At 53.0% G+C, this 17,743-nt stretch overlaps 1 protein-coding gene and 1 long non-coding RNA gene across 9 annotated transcripts; one reads left to right on the forward strand and one right to left on the reverse strand.

Annotated features, from left to right (window-relative positions):
• Nucleotides 1-60: 60 nt before the first annotated feature.
• PLD3 (phospholipase D family member 3) lies at nt 61-17,738 on the forward strand. Of its 7 annotated transcripts, XM_059150926.1 has the most exons (13): nt 84-230; nt 7,526-7,588; nt 10,390-10,481; nt 10,588-10,662; nt 10,757-10,899; nt 11,385-11,568; nt 12,851-12,971; nt 13,074-13,201; nt 14,406-14,606; nt 15,893-16,032; nt 16,416-16,581; nt 17,031-17,130; nt 17,239-17,738. In XM_059150926.1, the coding sequence occupies exons 3-13, from the start codon at nt 10,455-10,457 to the stop codon at nt 17,424-17,426; spliced, it is 1,473 nt and encodes a 490-aa protein (XP_059006909.1). In that variant the 5' UTR covers nt 84-230; nt 7,526-7,588; nt 10,390-10,454; the 3' UTR covers nt 17,427-17,738. The 7 variants fall into 7 exon arrangements, with proteins under 7 accessions (XP_059006914.1, XP_059006907.1, XP_059006909.1 ...); XM_059150931.1 differs by lacking the exon at nt 7,526-7,588 and having other exon boundaries at nt 61-186; XM_059150924.1 differs by lacking the exon at nt 7,526-7,588 and having other exon boundaries at nt 72-230.
• Nucleotides 6,357-10,627, reverse strand: LOC131817514 (uncharacterized). 2 transcript variants are annotated; one of them, XR_009348539.1, is made up of 4 exons: nt 9,947-10,627; nt 8,138-8,265; nt 7,312-7,384; nt 6,357-6,547 (listed from the first exon to the last, which is right to left on the reverse strand). It is a non-coding gene; the product is annotated as an uncharacterized LOC131817514 (long non-coding RNA). The 2 variants fall into 2 exon arrangements; XR_009348538.1 differs by having other exon boundaries at nt 6,357-6,513; nt 9,947-10,618.
• Nucleotides 17,739-17,743: the final 5 nt, after the last annotated feature.

Raw genomic sequence — 17,743 nt, forward strand, 5'->3', positions numbered from 1 at the left:
TGCGGGCCCCGCCCCCCGCCCACTCCAGCCGTCACGTGACCTCCCTTGGTCGGCTTCCCTCTGCCGGGCGCTAGCGAGGAGCGCGGCCAATGAGAAAAGCACATGCTTAGCCCCTGTCGTCCCGCAGTCCAGCCGAAGTGCGCGTGTGCGCGGCGGGGGCGGCCAGGCGGGGCTCCAGCCTGGAAGGTGCGTGCGGGGCTGGGTCCCGGAGTGGGAGACTTGGAGTGCAGGTACTGTGCGATCTGGGGGCGCGGCACCTCTGCTACCCTTTTCGTGTTGTCCTTCCCTCTGTAATGCATTTCTCCCCTTATGTCATCCAATGTCTCTTTATGTAGCCATCCCTCCCCTTCTGTCGCATCCCGGTTGAATGGTCATCACCCACTTCTGTCGCCATCACCCTACTTATGTCGCTGTCAACCCCCTTAATTCGCTTCCGTTCTAAGCCCCCGTTGCCGCCTCACGTTGCAGCCTTTCCCCCTTTATGCCGCCATCGCCTTATGTCGCATGCGCCCCTCTTTTGTTGCTATTTTTCCTTTATGGAGTCCTCACTTCTCATAAGTCGTCGTCATACCCCCGTTCACCCGCACACATCTTCTGTCTCCAAATCCTTAAATCGCAGTCTCTCTTCCCTTACGTCATTTTCACCGTTTAGGTCTCCATTCTCCCGTATCACCTTTGCTCCCAGCAGTCACCGTCCATGCCTTACGCTAGTTTTCCCCATAAGGAGCTACTCTGCCCTACAGTTGTTTTTTTCCCCTCCATGTCTCGTCATTTTCCCGTGTCACCTCTCAGATCCTCACCACCATATGGGCTACTAGAGCCGGTTTCCTGGGCTGTGCCAGACTCCCAGCTCTACCATGAAACCTCTGGGTAACCTTGACCACCCCTTTGCAATCTCAGCTTCCTCAGCTGTAAAATGCACACAGGACACCTATGTCCAGGATGGTTTTGAGGATTCTGCCAGTTTATTCTTGTGATGTGTGCAGCTTGGTGTGGCGATTTGGGCTAATCATGTTATTAACCATGTCACTCTCATCCTGAAGCAGTCACCTTTATCACATCGTTGTCACTCTTCCCACCAGCTGCCCTCTTCATTTCCATGGCATCTGTATGCTCCCCGTACCATGATACTCCCTGCCACGGCAATCACCCCATGCCACCCCACGTCACAGTCTCCATGTCCTCATCTCTGCCACGTCACCCCACCTGAGGGGGTGGGCCATCGGCCATCCCAAACCTTGCTCCGGTAAATACTTCATCCCTATCTCTCTACCTTGATGGATTGAGTGGTTCCCCCACCTACAAAATGAGAGTCCAGGAGTAGTGGGCGGTGGGGGGGGACTAGCTAGCTTAGACCCAGATCACCTTGACTTCTAGAATCGGGGGTACAGAGAGATGAGGCAGGTCCCAGCACACTGCAGTCAAACCTCAGCAACCCTGAATGCTTGGGTAGAAAGTTAAATATCTTAGTCACCTTGCCTTAGAGAGGCTGTATGAGACAGTGGTTAGCAATGGGTATCTGGGATCTGGAACCCTGGCACCAACCTTGGTTCTAGGACTTCATACTTAAAAGAGTTGCATGACCTCGAGAGGTGGCTTCACCTCCCTGTGCGTCAGTTGCTGTATCTGCAATATGGGAATAAAAACACAAGTTGTTCATTCAGTAAATATTTACTAGGCATGTTCTACATGCCCAACACTGTGCTAGTCCTGGGGGACACAGCAATGAACCAAACAGACAGAGATCCCTGGCTTCATGGAGTTTACGTTCTAGCAGGGGTAAGAGACAACAAGCGAACAGGTAAGTAGATTGTATGATATGTCAGAAGAGGGATGGGAATACATAGTAAAGGTTACAGTTTGTTTGCTTTTTTTAAGATTTTATTTATTTATTTGACAGAGATCACAAGTAGGCAGAGAGAGAGGAGGAGGGGAAGGGAAGCAGACTCCCTGCTGAGCAGAGAGCCTGATGCAGGGCTCGATATGAGGACCCTGGGATCATGACCTGAGCTGAAGACAGAAGCTTTAACCCACTGAGCCACCCGGGTGCCCCAAGGTTACAGTTTTAAATAAGGTGGTCAGGGAAGGTTTTCTGAGATGGTGGTACATTTGAACAAAGACTTGAAGGAAGGGAGAGAGTGATGTGGCTCCATGGGGAAGCGCATACTCGGGCCCTGAGGTTGGGGCATGCATTGACTATTTCAGGAATAGCAAGGAAGCCAGTGAGGGAGGAGAGGGGTGGAGCGAGGCCAGAGGAGGGAGGGGGCAGATCGGCTGAACTCATGGGCCATGGAGAAGACTTTGGCTTTACCCTGAATGAGGCAGCAGCCACGGGAAGATTTGGAGAAGAGAGACTTAATCTGATGTGATGTGAAACAGCAGCCCAGCTCCAGAACTTCTACCAAGGATGGATTGGCCAGAGCAGCCTGGTCAGAAGGAGAGCCAGAGCTGTCTTACTCACATATCCTTTGTATTTGGAGAAAGCTTCCAAGGTCCCTGTCAAAGACTGGGAGAAAGAGAAGGAGGAGATGTTGGGAGAGTCTTTGAGAAGACAATGCCAATGAACCTCTGGGTTCAGGTGCTATGGGGGGGTGGGGTTGGGGTGGCTGGCAGCCCCAGATCTGCAGATGATAAACAACAGGAGAGGCAGCTTTCTACACCCGGGACCCCAAGGCAGCTCAGGATCAAATCCTGGCTCCACCATTTCCTGGCTGTGTCCTTTTGTGCCCATGACTTGACCTCTCTGGGTCTTTAGTTTCCTTATCTGTTACATGGGGCTAAGAAAAGGACCAGTGTGAGTAATTAAATACATAAAGTGCTTCCAGCAGCGCTTGGCTCAGTAAACAAGGAGCTCTGCCCTCTTCTGGGGAGCGAGCAGAGCAAGGAAAAGACATTCTGCCTTATTTTATGTTCATGAGCTGGTTCGACATCATAGTGTCCTAAACAGAACTGAGTTCTGGGTTCGAATTCTATACCGACAGACTGACACCGTACAGCCTGAGCAGAGAGTTCCCTGACCCCTACTGCCTCATCTGAAAAGCAGGGCTAACAATGCTTTGCCCCCCAGATGTGCGGTGACATGGTGTTATTTTTTTGAGCTGAGACATCAACCATTTTCCATTGTGAGGCCACTCTGCCCCTCGCCTGCTTTATTTTTCTCCAAGGCGCATGTTATATGTTTCCCTCATCCTCATCTATCTATTTTCTTCCCCCCAGAGAATGCCATCTTTAATAGGATTTTTCTGTTTTGTGCTGTATTCCCGGTGTCTACACAGGCTTTACCAGCAAGTAGTCACTGGGCAAATAGTAGCTGAATGAACAGATGAATGACTTGAGCACCTGCCATGTGCTGTCCCTGTGCTGGGTGGTACTGGGCCCACAGTGGTGACAGAGACAGCCCCACGCTGGTGCCCTCATGGGTTTCACAGTCCAATGGGACAAACAGACTCATCACCAGGCAGTGCCAGTCTGGAGGGCTGGGATTGGGGAAGCGTAGGCAGAAGGGTCAGGGCTGGGCTGGAAAAGCTCAGGGACTGTTGGAACCCAGAGGGGGCGATTCTGGACCAGCCCAGGAGTCAGGAAGGGCTTCCTGGGGGAGGGGGCACAGGAGATGATAGGAACAAGCCACACGAAGAGAAGAGAAAGGTGTGGTGGGCAGGAGCAGCAGCCGTGAGAGTGTGTGGTGGTAAAAGTGTGGTTTCAGTTCAAGGAACTGAAAGCTATTAAATATGGATGGGATCTAAAGGTCGGTGAGATGGTAAACTGAAAAGGTTTTATTGAGGGGAGATCATTTAGAGCTCTGGGAACCACAGTGAGGAGCTGAGACTGTCCTGAGGACACCAGGGGCCGGTGGGGGACATAGGTTTTTGAGCAGGAGAGGAACAAGTTTGTCTCAGATGGAGGGGGGACTGGAAGGGTTTGGTGGAGGTTGGGAACCAAAGGAGGTGGCAGAAGTGGGGACCCAGGTGGGAGAGGGCAGGTCAAGGCCATGGAAGGGAGAAAGAAAAGGGGTGTGTGGGAGGGACCCTTAGGAGGTCAAGTGGACAAGTTGTGGAAGGTCCAGGATAAGGCCCAGGGCTTTGGGACAATCATGGAGGGCTTTCTGGAGGAGGTGGCACACAGACCGAGACCTGTGGGATGGATAAGACAGCTATTCTTGAAGTGGGGACCAAGGAGAGGAACAGATTTGGGAGAGATTTTAAGGACAGTTGGGGACATGGTAGGTGTGAGGGGCTTGGGAATCCCTGGGGAGAAGCATTGTGAAGGCCATGGGACTTCCAAAGCTGAAGTTCAGGGAACAGGTGAGAGCTGGAGACAGCTTTGGGCCCTAGAGGACATGATAAGAAGTTTACCCTTTGCCCTGAGGGCAGTGGGGAGCCACAGAAGGATTCTGAGCAGGGATAAACTAGCTTAGATTATTTTGAGTTCCAACTCAGAAATATTCACCAATCATGATGTGGTTTCTTTTGTTGTTGTTTTGTTAGTTTTTTTTACCCATTTAATTGTTCTTCAGAGCAAGCATCTTCTCTTTCTATGAAGGGCACCTTCTAGGGGTCCTTTGAAATAAAAGTTCTACTGCTAAAAACCAACCAACCAAAGTTAATAAAACCAGTGCTCTGTTCTGTTTTCTGTGGACCTGAGCTCAGACAACTGATTTTTCAGTTCAAAATGGTTTGCACAATCAATTGAAAATCGGTTCCTTTTAAACACATTTCTGTTTTGAACCATATGGAAAATCCATATGTAAATGTTTCCTGTGGTGTTCTCTGTCTGGTGCTTCAGCAGCTCTCTCTGATGGCTTGAATCAACCTTAAATTGACCTTGAACTTTACTCTTGGGCGGAAAGGCCATAATCTACCTCCCCATCTGCTCTGGGCTTAGAGCACATGCCGGTTATCACTGTGTATAAAACAAATGTCACTAGGTCTACAGAGACCTCTATGAAAGTCTGTGCTCCAAGGTTTTCACTCTCCTGCTCCCCTTCTTCTGTTTTCAGGAAACATTCATGGAGTGCTTATGATGTGCTGGGCACCAGGGAGTAGAGAAATACACCAAACACAGACTAAGCTTTTTAAGGGACATATAAGTCTGTCTGCGATAAAAGTATGCATACAGTGCTAAGGGACACACAGATCTCACCAGCAAACTTGTTACGGGGGTTTGCTTGTCTGCCTGTCTGCGTGGATGGCTTCATTGACTCTTCCCAGCAAATGTGAGGTTAATGTACTTGTCTCCCCATTGGTCTGAGGATGAAAGTAAGGCTCAGAAAAAGGAGCCTCTACTCATGGCTGAGATCAGAACCCAGGGTGGTAGGAACTCCAAGACCCACCCCCTTAAACCATTCAGAGATCCCTCAGCCTCTGCCCCACAGATGAGTAGGAGATGATCCTGATTCTATAGCTAGTCCCGCAGGGCTCAGATAAATGAAGTCCCACGTCTGAGGTCACTCAGTAAGAGTGACAGGTGGGATTTGAACCGTGAGTTCCACGATCTAAAGCACTGCTATGAGGGAGGGATCACATCTCTGACCGCCAGCCAAGGGTGGGGTGTTCAGGGACCTGTGACCAGAACGTGTCTCAGAAACCCAGCGGGTTTTGCTTCCTCCTTTTCTGTGGGCTGTGGTGTCACACCCCAAGGCAGGCAGCATGTAAGCCAAGGGGCCAGGCATATCCCTGGGCCTGGGAGGGCTGCGCTTGCTGGCAGAGATGCTGCCTACCATCAAAGAAATAGAGCATAGGGACCAGCCTGGGCATTGCCCTGGAACCTGAATGGGGGTTCCAGGTTCCTGGGAACGCAGGAGCTGAGCTTAGGGAAATGCCTGCACCTGTCAGCCTGACTCAATCAGTCCAGCTTTCCATGTCCACCTTCAATTTCACCTTGCCCTGTGCCCCCAAGGGACCTGGGGACCGGGATGCTGGATATGGAGGAAAACTTTCTTTTTCTGGAAACATGTGGAGAAGGGGGCACTCCAGCTAAGAGCCTGGGCCTCATAATTTCATTTCCAAAGAAGTGCATTAAAAAAAAAAAAAAAGTACCTAGAAGCCTACAATGGAAAGCAAGCATCTTGCCTTGGTGGGGGGGGGCTTTTTTTTTTCTTTTTTCTTTCTTTTTTTGGGGGGGGACTGTCAGGATCCATAACACAATCACATTTATTGAGAAACTCTTGTGTGTCCATTCTGTATGCTTGAAAGATATTAATTCCTTTAGTTCAAAGGAGTCACTTCTCAAATTTTGTATATTCAGAACACACACACACACGTGCCCCATGCAGCCAGAGGGAACCGGCAGACACCTGTATTAGTTCCCTGTTGCTGCTATAACAAATCACAAACAGGGTGGCTTAAGACAACCAAAATTTATTCTCATGGTAGTGGAGGCGGGATGTCCAAAATCAAGGTGTTGGTGGAGTCACATCCCCTCCTGAGACTCTGTGGGGGGATTCCTGCCTCTCTCAGATTCTGGTGGCTCTTCCTCCCTGGTCATGTGGTCTTCTCTCTTTCTTCTCTTCTGTCTCTAAGAGAAACTTGTCATTGGATTTCAGGCTCACCTAGATAACCCAGGATGATATCTCAAAATTCTTAATATAATTATATCTGCAAAGACCCTTTCTCCAGTCAAGTTCATGTTCACAAGTTCCAGAGATTATGGCCATGTTGGGTGTATCTTTTTTGAGGTCACCACTCAACCAACTGCAAAACCCAAGGCAGATCATGTCTCCGCTCTGCTTGGAACATGTCCTCCTCACTGCAGTCCAGGCAGCCCTGCACATCAGCTCTCTGACACATCTCCGCCCCCTCCCCCCCGCCCACCCCACGACCGACACACAGGCCTCCTTGCTCTTCCCTACCCACATCAGGCACATTCTAGCCTCAGGGCCTTTGCACTGACTGTTCCCTCTGTTTGAAACACTCCTTAAGAAGTCCTTGTAGCTCTTTCCTTCCCTTCCTTGAAGTTTTTTTCTCAGGTATCCCCTTCTCAGTGAGGCTCTCCCAGACTTCCTTAATTTTTTTTAATTGAAGATTTTTTTTTTTAATTTATTCACTAGAGAGAGCAAGTGAGAGCACAAGTTGGGGTGCGGGGGAGGCAGAAAGAGAGAGAAGCAGACTCCCCACTGAGCAGGGCGCCTGACATGGGGCTTGATCCCAGAACCCCAGGATCATGACCTAAGCCAAAGGCAGACGCTTAACCAACTGAGCCCCCCAGGCACCCCTCGACCTCCTTATTTAAAATTGCAAACAATCCCAACCCCACCCCTACCCCTGCCCTGCTTCTCTATGGCATTTATTACCTTCTAACATATAATTCACTCACCATCTCGTTTTTTGTCTATCTTGCCTGGTGTCTGTTTTGTTCACAACGGTACTTCTAGCGCCTAAAACAACACCTGGTACACAGATACTAAGTATGTGTAAAATTAATGAACAGCCTTATGGAAAGTAAGTACTGTTGTTACCATGCCCATCTTACAGACAGGAAAACTAATGACTGGAAAACTAATGACAACAACTAAATGTCATTTCTTAAGGTCAAACAGTCACATAAGGGCTGCAGCTCGTCTTCAAATCAGGCATTTGGTGCAGAACCGCAGGTATTAACAGCCTTGCAATCTAAACAGTCTAAACCGCTTCTCCAGCACGAGTTTTCTTTTTAAACACCATAGAGGTATTTTGATAAAAATATAACAAGTTAAAGTTAAAAGCATTGTTACTAGACCCATAATCACTATACAAGTTGGAAGCCAAAAAGTCGCTAACAATTTGAACAAACACCGTCTATCTTCTTCCTATTTTTGGTGCGTTAGTGGGCATCCTATCCCTTCCATCCCCATGCCCTACCTCTCGCTCCGTTTTGCTCATTTTCTCTTCCCTAATTTTACATCACCTGCTGTTCCAACTGCAGATTTTTGTTTGTTTTTAAGTACTTTCTACCCTCAATGTGCGGTTCGGACCCACGACCGCCGGAGACCAAAAGTCGCATGCTCTACCGACCCAACTGTATTCTTAAATAAAACATTTCTCACCAAGGCCTTCGCAGGTTAATAAAAGGCAACTGTTTCCTGCCCCGTTCCTCCCCTCCCCCACTTAGCAACCCTGCGGTCAGCCACCTCTGAGACTTAGCCTCTGCTTCCCCTGCTGACCTCTCAATTCCAAATAACCTTGATCTTTTGCCACTTGCTGGATCCACTTGGTCCATCCGCATTTGTTCCTTTATAATAAGAGGTGGGGCTCCAGCTCTGCTCTCCCCTTGCCAGTCTGGGATCGGACTCTGTGGGGGAAGGAGTTTCCAAATTATCCTTTCAGATCTAGGCTGGATCTTCCTGTGAGGAGAGAACCTAGCTCCCTTTTGGAATTTTCTTTTTTTCCGCCCTTCTTTTTTAAAATCAGGGTAATGCCTGCGCATGGCGGTGGGACGCCGCAACACCTGTGTTCGTTTATAATTATTCCTTAACCTGCGGAGAATTTTTTTTTCACTGCTTTTCTGTAAGTCGCTTATATCGCACAATTTTAAAAAAGAAAATAGGCATGCAAAAAAAAGCAGTCCTCATCCACCCTAGATCCCAGTCTCGAGGCAACCACTTCTGACGCTGTTAATTCTCTCAATGATCCAAGCCTTTTCTGCATTTATCTGTTGACTTCCTGCGTGGACGGAGGGGAGAGCGTGCCCCCCTTTTTTACCCGGGAAGGTGGGCGTGGAAGAGTTCTTCAATTCATTTCTCCAGAGGTGGTCTTTTTTTTTTTTTTTTTTTTTTTAATTTGACAGAGATCACAAGTAGGCAGACAGGCAGAGAGAGTGAGGGAAGCAGGCTCTCCGCTGAGCAGACAACCCGGTGTGGGGCTCATCCCAGTGGTGTTCTTAAATTCTTCTTGGGAGATATGAGATGTGAAATGGCAAATCTTGCTTATCCTTCCAGCCAGAGCCTGGATTTCAGAAACCAAAATTTTTAAATCCCTATCAAAATATCAGTTGGCTGGGGCGCCTGGGTGGCTCAGTGGGTTAAAGCCTCTGCCTTCCGCTCAGGGTCATGATCCCAGGGTCCTGGGATCCAGCCCCATATCGGGCTCTCTGCCCAGCGGGGAGCCTGCTTCCCTTCCTCTTTCTGCCTGCCTCTCTGTCTACTTGTGATCTGGCAAATAAATAAATAAAATATATATATATATATATATATATATATATATATATATATATATAATCAGTTGGCTTTTTAAAAGAAATAAAATACTGTTATCCAAACAGACTCCAACAGAAAACCCACCGTCTCCTTCCGCCACCTTGCTCTTCCCCTCACCCGGTAGCTTGGGTTGTGTCTTCTGCTGATTTTATTCTGTTCATCTAGAAATTGTATCATTCAACCCTGAGCTCTCCATTTTATTTTATAAGGCTTTTTTTTTTTAAAATTTTTTTAGTATAGTTGACATTTCCTTTATACGTTTTTTAACGATTAATTTTATTTATTTTTGACTAGGTAATACATGCCCATGGTACAAAAATTCACAAGATTTGTAGACAAGAAAGACGTGGGGTTCCTTTTTCTCTTTACCCGCGGCCTCCCTGCCCCACACTGGGGCTCTGTGTGGGGGGGTGGACGGGTGGCAAAGCCCATCCCCCAGCCACGTACTCTACCCACCCGGCCAGGTTGACGCGACCGTATCTGGGGGACCCCGGCCCCCCTTTTCCCTGCGGTGAGCCGAGGCGGTCTGCGCACTGCGCAGACTCCCCGCTGCAGCGGGCGGAGCTCCGTCTGGCCCCGCCCCCTCCTTCCTCACGCCCCTGCTCAGCCTGTTGGGGCAGTAGCTGGGGCCCCGCGGAGGTAGCAGCTGCCGCCAGCGGGGTAAGGCCGAGTCCCCTCCGGGGTAAGGTGGAGGAAGACGGCTAGGGGGATGGGCTGGGGACTGGTGGTGAGTTCCCGATAGTCGCGAGCTCCCAGCTTGACCTGTCTGGTGGGTACCTGTGGGTGATGGCAGGGCAGCCACCTGGAAAATGCTCCCTGGGTGGTTTCTGGGTGGTGAAAAGCCAGGCAAAGATTTGGGGCTCCGCTGACCCCATCCACAGTTGTCTTTTGGGGAATGTCTAGATGAGCGCTCGGAGAAGCGAAGATGCTAATGAGCAGCTTGAGCGTTAATGAGGAGCCGCGTGGGCGCTCAGGGGGGCAGGGTGGGCAGCATAGACTGATGGGAAGAAAGCTAGATGTTAGACCTTGAGGGATTTCGAAATCCCTGCTGACCAGCGGTCAGCTTCCTCCTTTTGGGGTGGCGGGCCCCATGCCAGTGGCCCCCGTGATCGCAGACAAGGAGACCCAGTGGATCCCATGAGCCCAAGACTAATCTGGTTTCTGTGATGTTCCCCTAAGGCCCAGAGCACCCCCACAGTGCCAGCTTTTGTTCCCCACAGTTTGGAGACCCTGACACACCCACTTTCCTGCCTGGTCTCGGCGTGTCCTCTGGCTGCCTGGCAAGATGAAGCCTAAACTGATGTACCAGGAGGTAGGTGGACCTGGGTAGGAGCCCAGTGGGATGGGGCTGGGTGCAGTGGAGGGCAGACACCCCATCAATCTGCCCTTTCACCCCCTCTACCATCCCCATCCCCCAGCTGAAGGTGCCTGCGGAGGAACCTGCCAGCGAGCTGCCCATGAACGAGATCGAGGCTTGGAAGGCTGCAGAAAAGGTAGGAGCCCACCACCACCCCCTGCCTGTCTCCGGCATGGGCTGGGCTACCCGCCATGGGCTGGCTCATCACCGCCTCCTCCTCCTCCCTCCAGAAAGCCCGTTGGGTCCTGCTAGTCCTCATCCTGGCAGTTGTGGGCTTCGGTGCCCTGATGACTCAGCTGTTTCTATGGGAATACGGCGACTTGCATCTCTTTGGACCCAACCAGCGTCCAGCCCCCTGCTATGACCCCTGCGAGTAAGTTGGGGAGGGGGACCTTGGAGGGCCGGGGAGGAGCTGTCTCAAGCCTCCCATGAGGACTCTTACACACTGGACAGGGCCTGCACGGAGCCACACCCACTCCCTGTGCCAGTCAGAGGTGATCACAGCCGCCCAAGTGCCCTGTCACACGGGCTTCCCTCCATCCGCAGCCCCTTCCCCCAACTCTGTTCCCATGACACCCACAGCATCATCTTCTGTCCAGATCTATGAACAGACAGGCACACACAGACACAGCATCTTCCATCACATTTGTGGACAGACACATACACACACACATACATAGGTGTCTACATACATGGTCTTCCTTCTGTATGTCTGGACAGACAGACACAGAGACACACAGAGTCTTGAATATGGGCACACACAGACAATATCGTCTTCCATCCTCTGTGGGCAGACACAGGTTCCAGCTGGTTGTTTCTGGCCCCCTGTGGCTGATACCACCCTCCCTCACACCCCAGAGCAGTGCTGGTAGAGAGCATTCCCGAAGGTCTGGACTTCCCCAATGCCTCCACGGGCAACCCCTCCACCAGCCAGGCCTGGCTGGGCCTGCTCGCCGGTGTTCACAGCACTCTGGACATCGCCTCCTTCTACTGGACCCTCACCAACAACGACACCCACACTCAGGAGCCCTCTGCCCAGCAGGTACCTGGTAACCTGGGCCCTGGCTGGTGGGGGTGGGGGTGAGGGAGTGAAGAGGGCACCCCAGCAGCCTGGGACATGGGTAGGCACAACTCACACAGCAAGTGGGACACAGGTGATTGAAAGCAACTGTCTTCACATGGTCCCCTGGACCGGAGGCGTTTGTCACAGTCATCTGGAAGCCTCTGAATGTCAGGTTGTGGGTTTGCCTACAAGGGATTAGGCTGACTGATGTCACTCCCCCCACAAGCTGCCCCAAACCCTGTCGTCCAAAGAAATGGAAGGAGCAGAGTGAATAACAGCCCAGCCTCAAGCCAGCCTGCCACTGCCCAGCTGTGTAACCTTGGGCAGGTTGCCTCACCCCCTCAAGCCCTCAGTTTCCTGATCTGTAGAATGGGGCCAATACATAGCAGTTGACCTTCTGAGAAGAAAACAGGCAGATCCTCACGCAGCATCTGACATGGTCAGAGCATTTGTTTTATATCCTGTGACAGTGTACAGGCACACTTTTAAAAAAACAGAAAACTAACCTCTTCCTTGCAAAACACGCTCAATTTGTCCCTCCTTTTATCTTCCCCCTGCTATCTCTTTTTGTCAGAAGTGGGGTTAACATTTAGTAAAACTGTGGGTCTCCCTGAGCACTGCCTAAAAAAAAAATAATTAACAGAAGTAAAAGTGATAGGAGCGCCCACTCCCTGCTGGATCCCACTGGAGTGGCTCAAAGCATCAAGCATGGCCATAGGGAACCAGTGAGTGAGTTCAAATCCCACGTTGCCCCTGAGTTCTCCAGCTCCCGTTTTCTCCTTCCTTCACACCTTGGGGATTATACTCAGCCCTGCCCCATCCATGAGAGTGGTGAGAAATCGGTGAGTTCAGAGGAGTAGGGGTTTAGAATGGGGCCAGGTCACAGGAGGAGACAGGGAACCCTTGGCTGTACCTTCCCGGCCCCTCCGGCCTGTGCCGTGCCTCCCAATATCCTGCAAGCTGCTTGAAGGCCCCCGCAGTGCCGGGCATTGATGCTTCCAAGGCAGGATCTTGGGAAGGTCCCTGGCAGAACAGGAGTGGCTGGGAGGCCCTGGCAGGGCCCAGAGCCCCAGTAATTAAAAGAGATGAAAGATTTTAAAAGCTTGTAAAGCCATCCCTAGGCGTGCTGACGAGTGGAAAGCCTGTTCACTCCTGATTGCAAATTGGGATCCAATAGGAAAACAGCCTTTTTGGGGTAGGGGGGCTACCTGGGGTTAGAGAGCTGGCCGGCCCTGCCCCTCAGAAGCTATCGTCTCTCCAGGGTGAGGAGGTCCTCCGGCAGCTACAGTCCCTGGCCCCTCAAGGTGTGAAGGTCCGCATTACCGTGAGCAAGCCCAATGGGCCCCAGCCACAGGCCGACCTGCAGGCACTGCTGCAAAGTGGTGAGCAGGGCGGGGCAGTGGGGGGGCAGGGGGGGCAGGGGGGTAGGGGTGGGGAGGCGGGGCTTGGCCCCAGGGCCGGTCCTGATGTGCTGTTTGGCCCAGGTGCCCAGGTGCGCATGGTGGATATGCAGAAGCTGACCCATGGCGTCCTGCACACCAAGTTCTGGGTGGTGGACCAGACCCACTTCTATATCGGCAGTGCCAACATGGACTGGCGCTCCCTGACCCAGGTCTGGCTGCACCCTGCCTAGCTGCCCTCCATGACGGCTCCCTGCCCCATGGGGCCCCCAGCCTCCACCCGTACCACTCTTCAATCCCAGAGTCTTCTCTGGCCAGTCTCTGAAGTGACTTCCTTCCTCCCTCCCACATGGGCTGGCTCATTGCTGCCCCCCCAACCCAGAAAGCCCCTTGGGTCCTGCTGGTCCTCATCCTGGTGGTTGGGGGCTTCGGTGCCCTGATGACTCAGCTGTTTTTATGGGAATATGGTGAATACGGCGACTTGAATCTCTTTGGGGTGCCTCCCCCCAAATCCAGCCTTCCCCTGCTCTTAGAAGCCTGGGGTTTGATCTGATCCCTGATGACAGCTGCCAGCCCCACTGCAAGGCATTCAAGGCCCTGTCCACTGATTGGCCCTTCATTATTCAGTTCCTTGAGTGCCTGCTCTAAGCCCAAGCCTGTCCCGGGGGATGCTGAGGACATGGTGGTAAGCGATGGGAACTGCCAGTCCAGTGTGGTGACGGGCTGGTCACCAGGGTCAGGGCCAGGATGGGGGATCCAGGCCAGAGTATCAGAAAATGTCTTGCAAAGGAGGTGACAACTCACAGGACACTTGAAGCAGGATTGGCGTAAGACAGGAAAGAAGGTACAGCTTAGCCAGTGATCATTTATAGACTCAACAAATATTTCCCAAGCTCCTAATCTAACTAGCTCTTGTGAGGAGATGCTAAAGACAAAGCCATGGCTAAGACATCCCCAGTGCCTGCCTTCCTGGTCCAGTGTCACCAGAGACAGACTTGAGGGAAACCCAAGGGAATGTGAAAGCCCAGAGGAATGCCTGACACAGGTGGGGCAGTCCAGAGAGGCTCCGTGGAGGAGGAGGCTGTCAGCCGAGATCTAAGAATGAGTAGGAGCTTGTTCTGTGTAAGGTAGAAGCAACAGCATATGCAAAGCTTCAAGAAACCTGGCTCTTTAGAATAACCAAGGAACTTTCATCAAAAGTTGGCAAGACTTTAGCCTCGAGTCAAGTTCATGCCCGTTTTAGGACTTAGTTCCAATGGTGGTGGCAGGGGGTGGGGGGACGGGGGCCTGAGGGACAGATAAGATAGGGGGAGATTGAGGGGCCAGGGACAGGAAGGGGGGCGGAAGGCTGTAGGTGTTCCTGTCACCCGTGGGCACCAGGCCACCACCCCAAAGCTCAGCACCGCCCTCCTGCAGGTCAAGGAGCTAGGAGTGGTCATGTACAACTGCAGCTGCCTAGCTCGGGACCTGACCAAGATCTTCGAGGCCTACTGGTACCTGGGCCAGGCAGGCAGCTCCATCCCGGCTACCTGGCCCCGGCCCTATGATACCCGCTACAATCAGGAGACACCAATGGAGATCTGTCTCAATGGAACCCCTGCTCTGGCCTACTTGGCGGTGAGTCTTTAGAGGGAGGGGCTAGGCCACTCACGGTCTCTGTCCAGCCCCACCCAGTGATGTGGGAAGGGGGGCAGGAAGAGGGTCCCAACCCCTCACTTCTGTTCAGTCTGCTTGGTTTGGGACCAAGACTATGTCCCGATCTCCCCAGGCCTCAGTGTCCTTTACATGGTGGCTGTCAAAATTATCTGCAACTTTTAGGGCTAATGGGGAAGTCCAGCTAGGGTTTATGCACACTGAGCCCCTGGGGGAGCTCTGCGCTATCAAGCAGTCCAATATAGCTACATTTGGTTCTTTGCCCTTTTAAGTCAGTTGAAATTAAACATTGCTCAAAGTTCAGTCCCGGAATTGCACAGATGCACGTTTCAGGTGCTGGGTAGGCCCAGGGAGCAAACGGCTGCCATGTTGAATGGTGCAGCCATAGAACGTTTCTGCCACCGTGGAAAGTTCTCTTGCCTGTGGCAGATACTGAGCTCTGGGAGCAAGGCACTGCTATTTGCAGCTCTTGGATATGGCCCCCCTTGGGGTGGCCCGTCTGGGTCCCCTTCCATCCCCTTCCGCGCCAGTCACCTGGCCAACCCCAGAGTCATTGGGGGGGGCCAAAAAGGCCTGGGCGCAGGGACACGTGGTTCATTGGGGTCCTTTTCACCATTGGTCTTGCACAGAAGGCTAAGTGTTCCCCCACGGCCACTTCCCCTTCAGAGCTTGAGTTTGCTCCATCTGTCACGAGGGAGGGAAGCGGGTTAAGGGCCTGGTGTCGAATGGCACGTGAGGAGTGTCATCTGTGTGGGCTGTGAGCAAGTTGGGGACACAGATGATTACAGGAGAAGTCCTTAAACCTGAACATGCCCCAGAAGCATGAGGAGGACTGGTTAAAACCCAGATTCCTGAGCCCCACCCCTGTACCCTGGTTCAGTAGGCAGTGTGCAGCGAAGTCCCAAAATTTGCAAATTTAACAAGTTCTAGATGATGCCATTGCTGCTGGACCCGAGCCCTTATGTCTAGAACCCCTGTGTTAGAGCAAACATTCTGGAGCCAAGCAGCCTGGGTGCAAATCCTGGCTCCATTTGTCAGCTGTGTGACCTTAGGCAAGCCACTAACCCTCTATGAGCCTCAGCTCCCTTGCCTGTAAAACGGTTATGGCAATTACCCCCCCCCCCTTCATGGAGGCTGTAGGATTCAGTGAGACCCACAGGACCGGCTTGAGACAAACTGTGCATTCATGGGGTCCGCGATGACAGCACCCTTAGCAGGCACGTGTCTTGACTATTTCTTCCCCCACCCAGAGTGCGCCCCCACCACTGTGTCCAAGTGGCCGCACCCCGGATCTGAAGGCTCTGCTCAACGTAGTGGACAATGCCCGGAGTTTTATTTACATCGCGGTCATGAACTACCTGCCGACCATGGAGTTCTCCCACCCGCGCAGGTACAGCGGCCTCGCAGATGGGGCTCAGGAAAGGGACCCACCGTGAGCAGGAAAGGGAGTGACCAGGCCAGAAAGCAGGCAGGACCAAGGCAAAGGGACAGATGGTGGGAAGCCACAGCGAGAGGCAGAGGAGACAGGGAGAGGGGGTCTAAACTCTTGAGACAGAAAATGGGGACAGAGAAAAGGCTGAGAATCCTGGGGTTGGGGGCGGGGCCGGGGAGTATGGGCTAGAGACAGGATGAGTGGCTTGGGGGCAGGACTGGGAGCCAGGAGTAGGGCGTTCTTGGGGTTTAAGAGTGCTTAGAAGCTAGAGCAGGCTCCCTGACGCTCAGGGGAAGACCTTAAGTAAAGCTGCCCTCCAAATTCTCCGCCCCGTCCCCAAGGTTCTGGCCCCCCATCGATGATGGGCTGCGGCGGGCTGCCTATGAGCGGGGCGTCAAGGTTCGCCTGCTGATCAGCTGCTGGGGACACTCTGAGCCGTCCATGCGGGCCTTCCTGCTCTCCCTGGCTGCCCTGCGTGACAACCACACCCACTCTGATGTCCAGGTGGTAAGCACCTACCACACACCCAGCCCCCAGCCCTAGTGCCAAACAATACTGAAGGCACAGCCCTCGTGGAGCTCACCTGTCACCTGACAGGGCTGACCCTGAGGGATGGGGCCGTGCCATGATAGGGAGATCCCGAGTCGGGCCAGGATGGTGGGGCCCAAGGAGAGGGGGCAGGGCCCTGATGGAGGTGGCATTGTGGCCAGAATAGGGGGACCCAGAGGAAGCCTCTACCCCAGCCTGGGGGAGGGGGTCGAAGAGGACTTTCTGGGAAAGGGGACATCTGAGGCGAGACCTAAGGGACAGATAGGAGACACACGAGAAGGAATGACAAGGGAGGCAGCTGGGTCTTCCCTTTCAGCGGCTGTTACTGATACCCCAGCCCAGACCCCAGGGCTTCTGCACCCCTACCCTGCAGCTCACGCTCCTTCCTTTTCTGCCCGCCCCCTCAGAAACTCTTCGTGGTCCCTGCGGATGAGAGCCAGGCCCGAATCCCGTACGCCCGCGTCAACCACAATAAGTACATGGTGACGGAACGGGCCACCTACATCGGTGAGTATCCCAAGCGCCCCCAGGGGGCAGGAGGGGAAGCGGGAGCACAGCTCTGGGCTCTGACTCTCTGACCGCCTCCCCCCATCCCCACCGTCACCCCCACTCCAGGAACCTCCAACTGGTCTGGCAGCTACTTCACGGAGACAGCGGGCACCTCGCTGCTGGTGACGCAGAATGGGCGGGGCGGCCTGAGGAGCCAGCTGGAGGCAGTTTTCCTGAGGGACTGGGACTCCCCATACAGCCATGACCTTGACACTTCAGCCGACAGTGTGGGCAATGCCTGTCGCCTGCTGTGAGGTCCTGGTCCGGCAGACAGGCCGAGGCCTGCACGGCCCTTGTGGACCCAGACATCCTGGGTCCTGGCCCCTGTCCCCGTGCCCCTGCTTCTGTGTGCCCTATCGTGGCTCCACTGGCTCTCTCCCCTGCTCTCCCACCTCTATCTTGGTCCCTGCCAGCCTGATGCTATGGCCCTGGGACCAGCCCAGCTGGGGGAGGGATCAGCCCCCAAAGAAATGGGGGTGCATGCTGGGCCTGGCCCCCTGGCCCACCCCCCTTTCCAGGGCAAAGAGGGCTCCAGGTTATTATAATAAGTAAATAACTTGTCTGTACTGTC

Source organism: Mustela lutreola, chromosome 16 (genome assembly GCF_030435805.1).
Source record: "Mustela lutreola isolate mMusLut2 chromosome 16, mMusLut2.pri, whole genome shotgun sequence".
Lineage (NCBI taxonomy): Eukaryota > Metazoa > Chordata > Mammalia > Carnivora > Mustelidae > Mustela > Mustela lutreola.

Coding starts and splice junctions, on each gene's coding strand:
- PLD3 (XM_059150931.1), top strand. CDS start 10,455: ATGAAGCCTAAACTGATGTACCAGGAG. Junction 11,569..12,850: donor AGGAGCCCTCTGCCCAGCAG/GTACCTGGTAAC, acceptor TCGTCTCTCCAG/GGTGAGGAGGTCCTCCGGCA. Junction 12,972..13,073: donor GCAGGCACTGCTGCAAAGTG/GTGAGCAGGGCG, acceptor TGTTTGGCCCAG/GTGCCCAGGTGCGCATGGTG.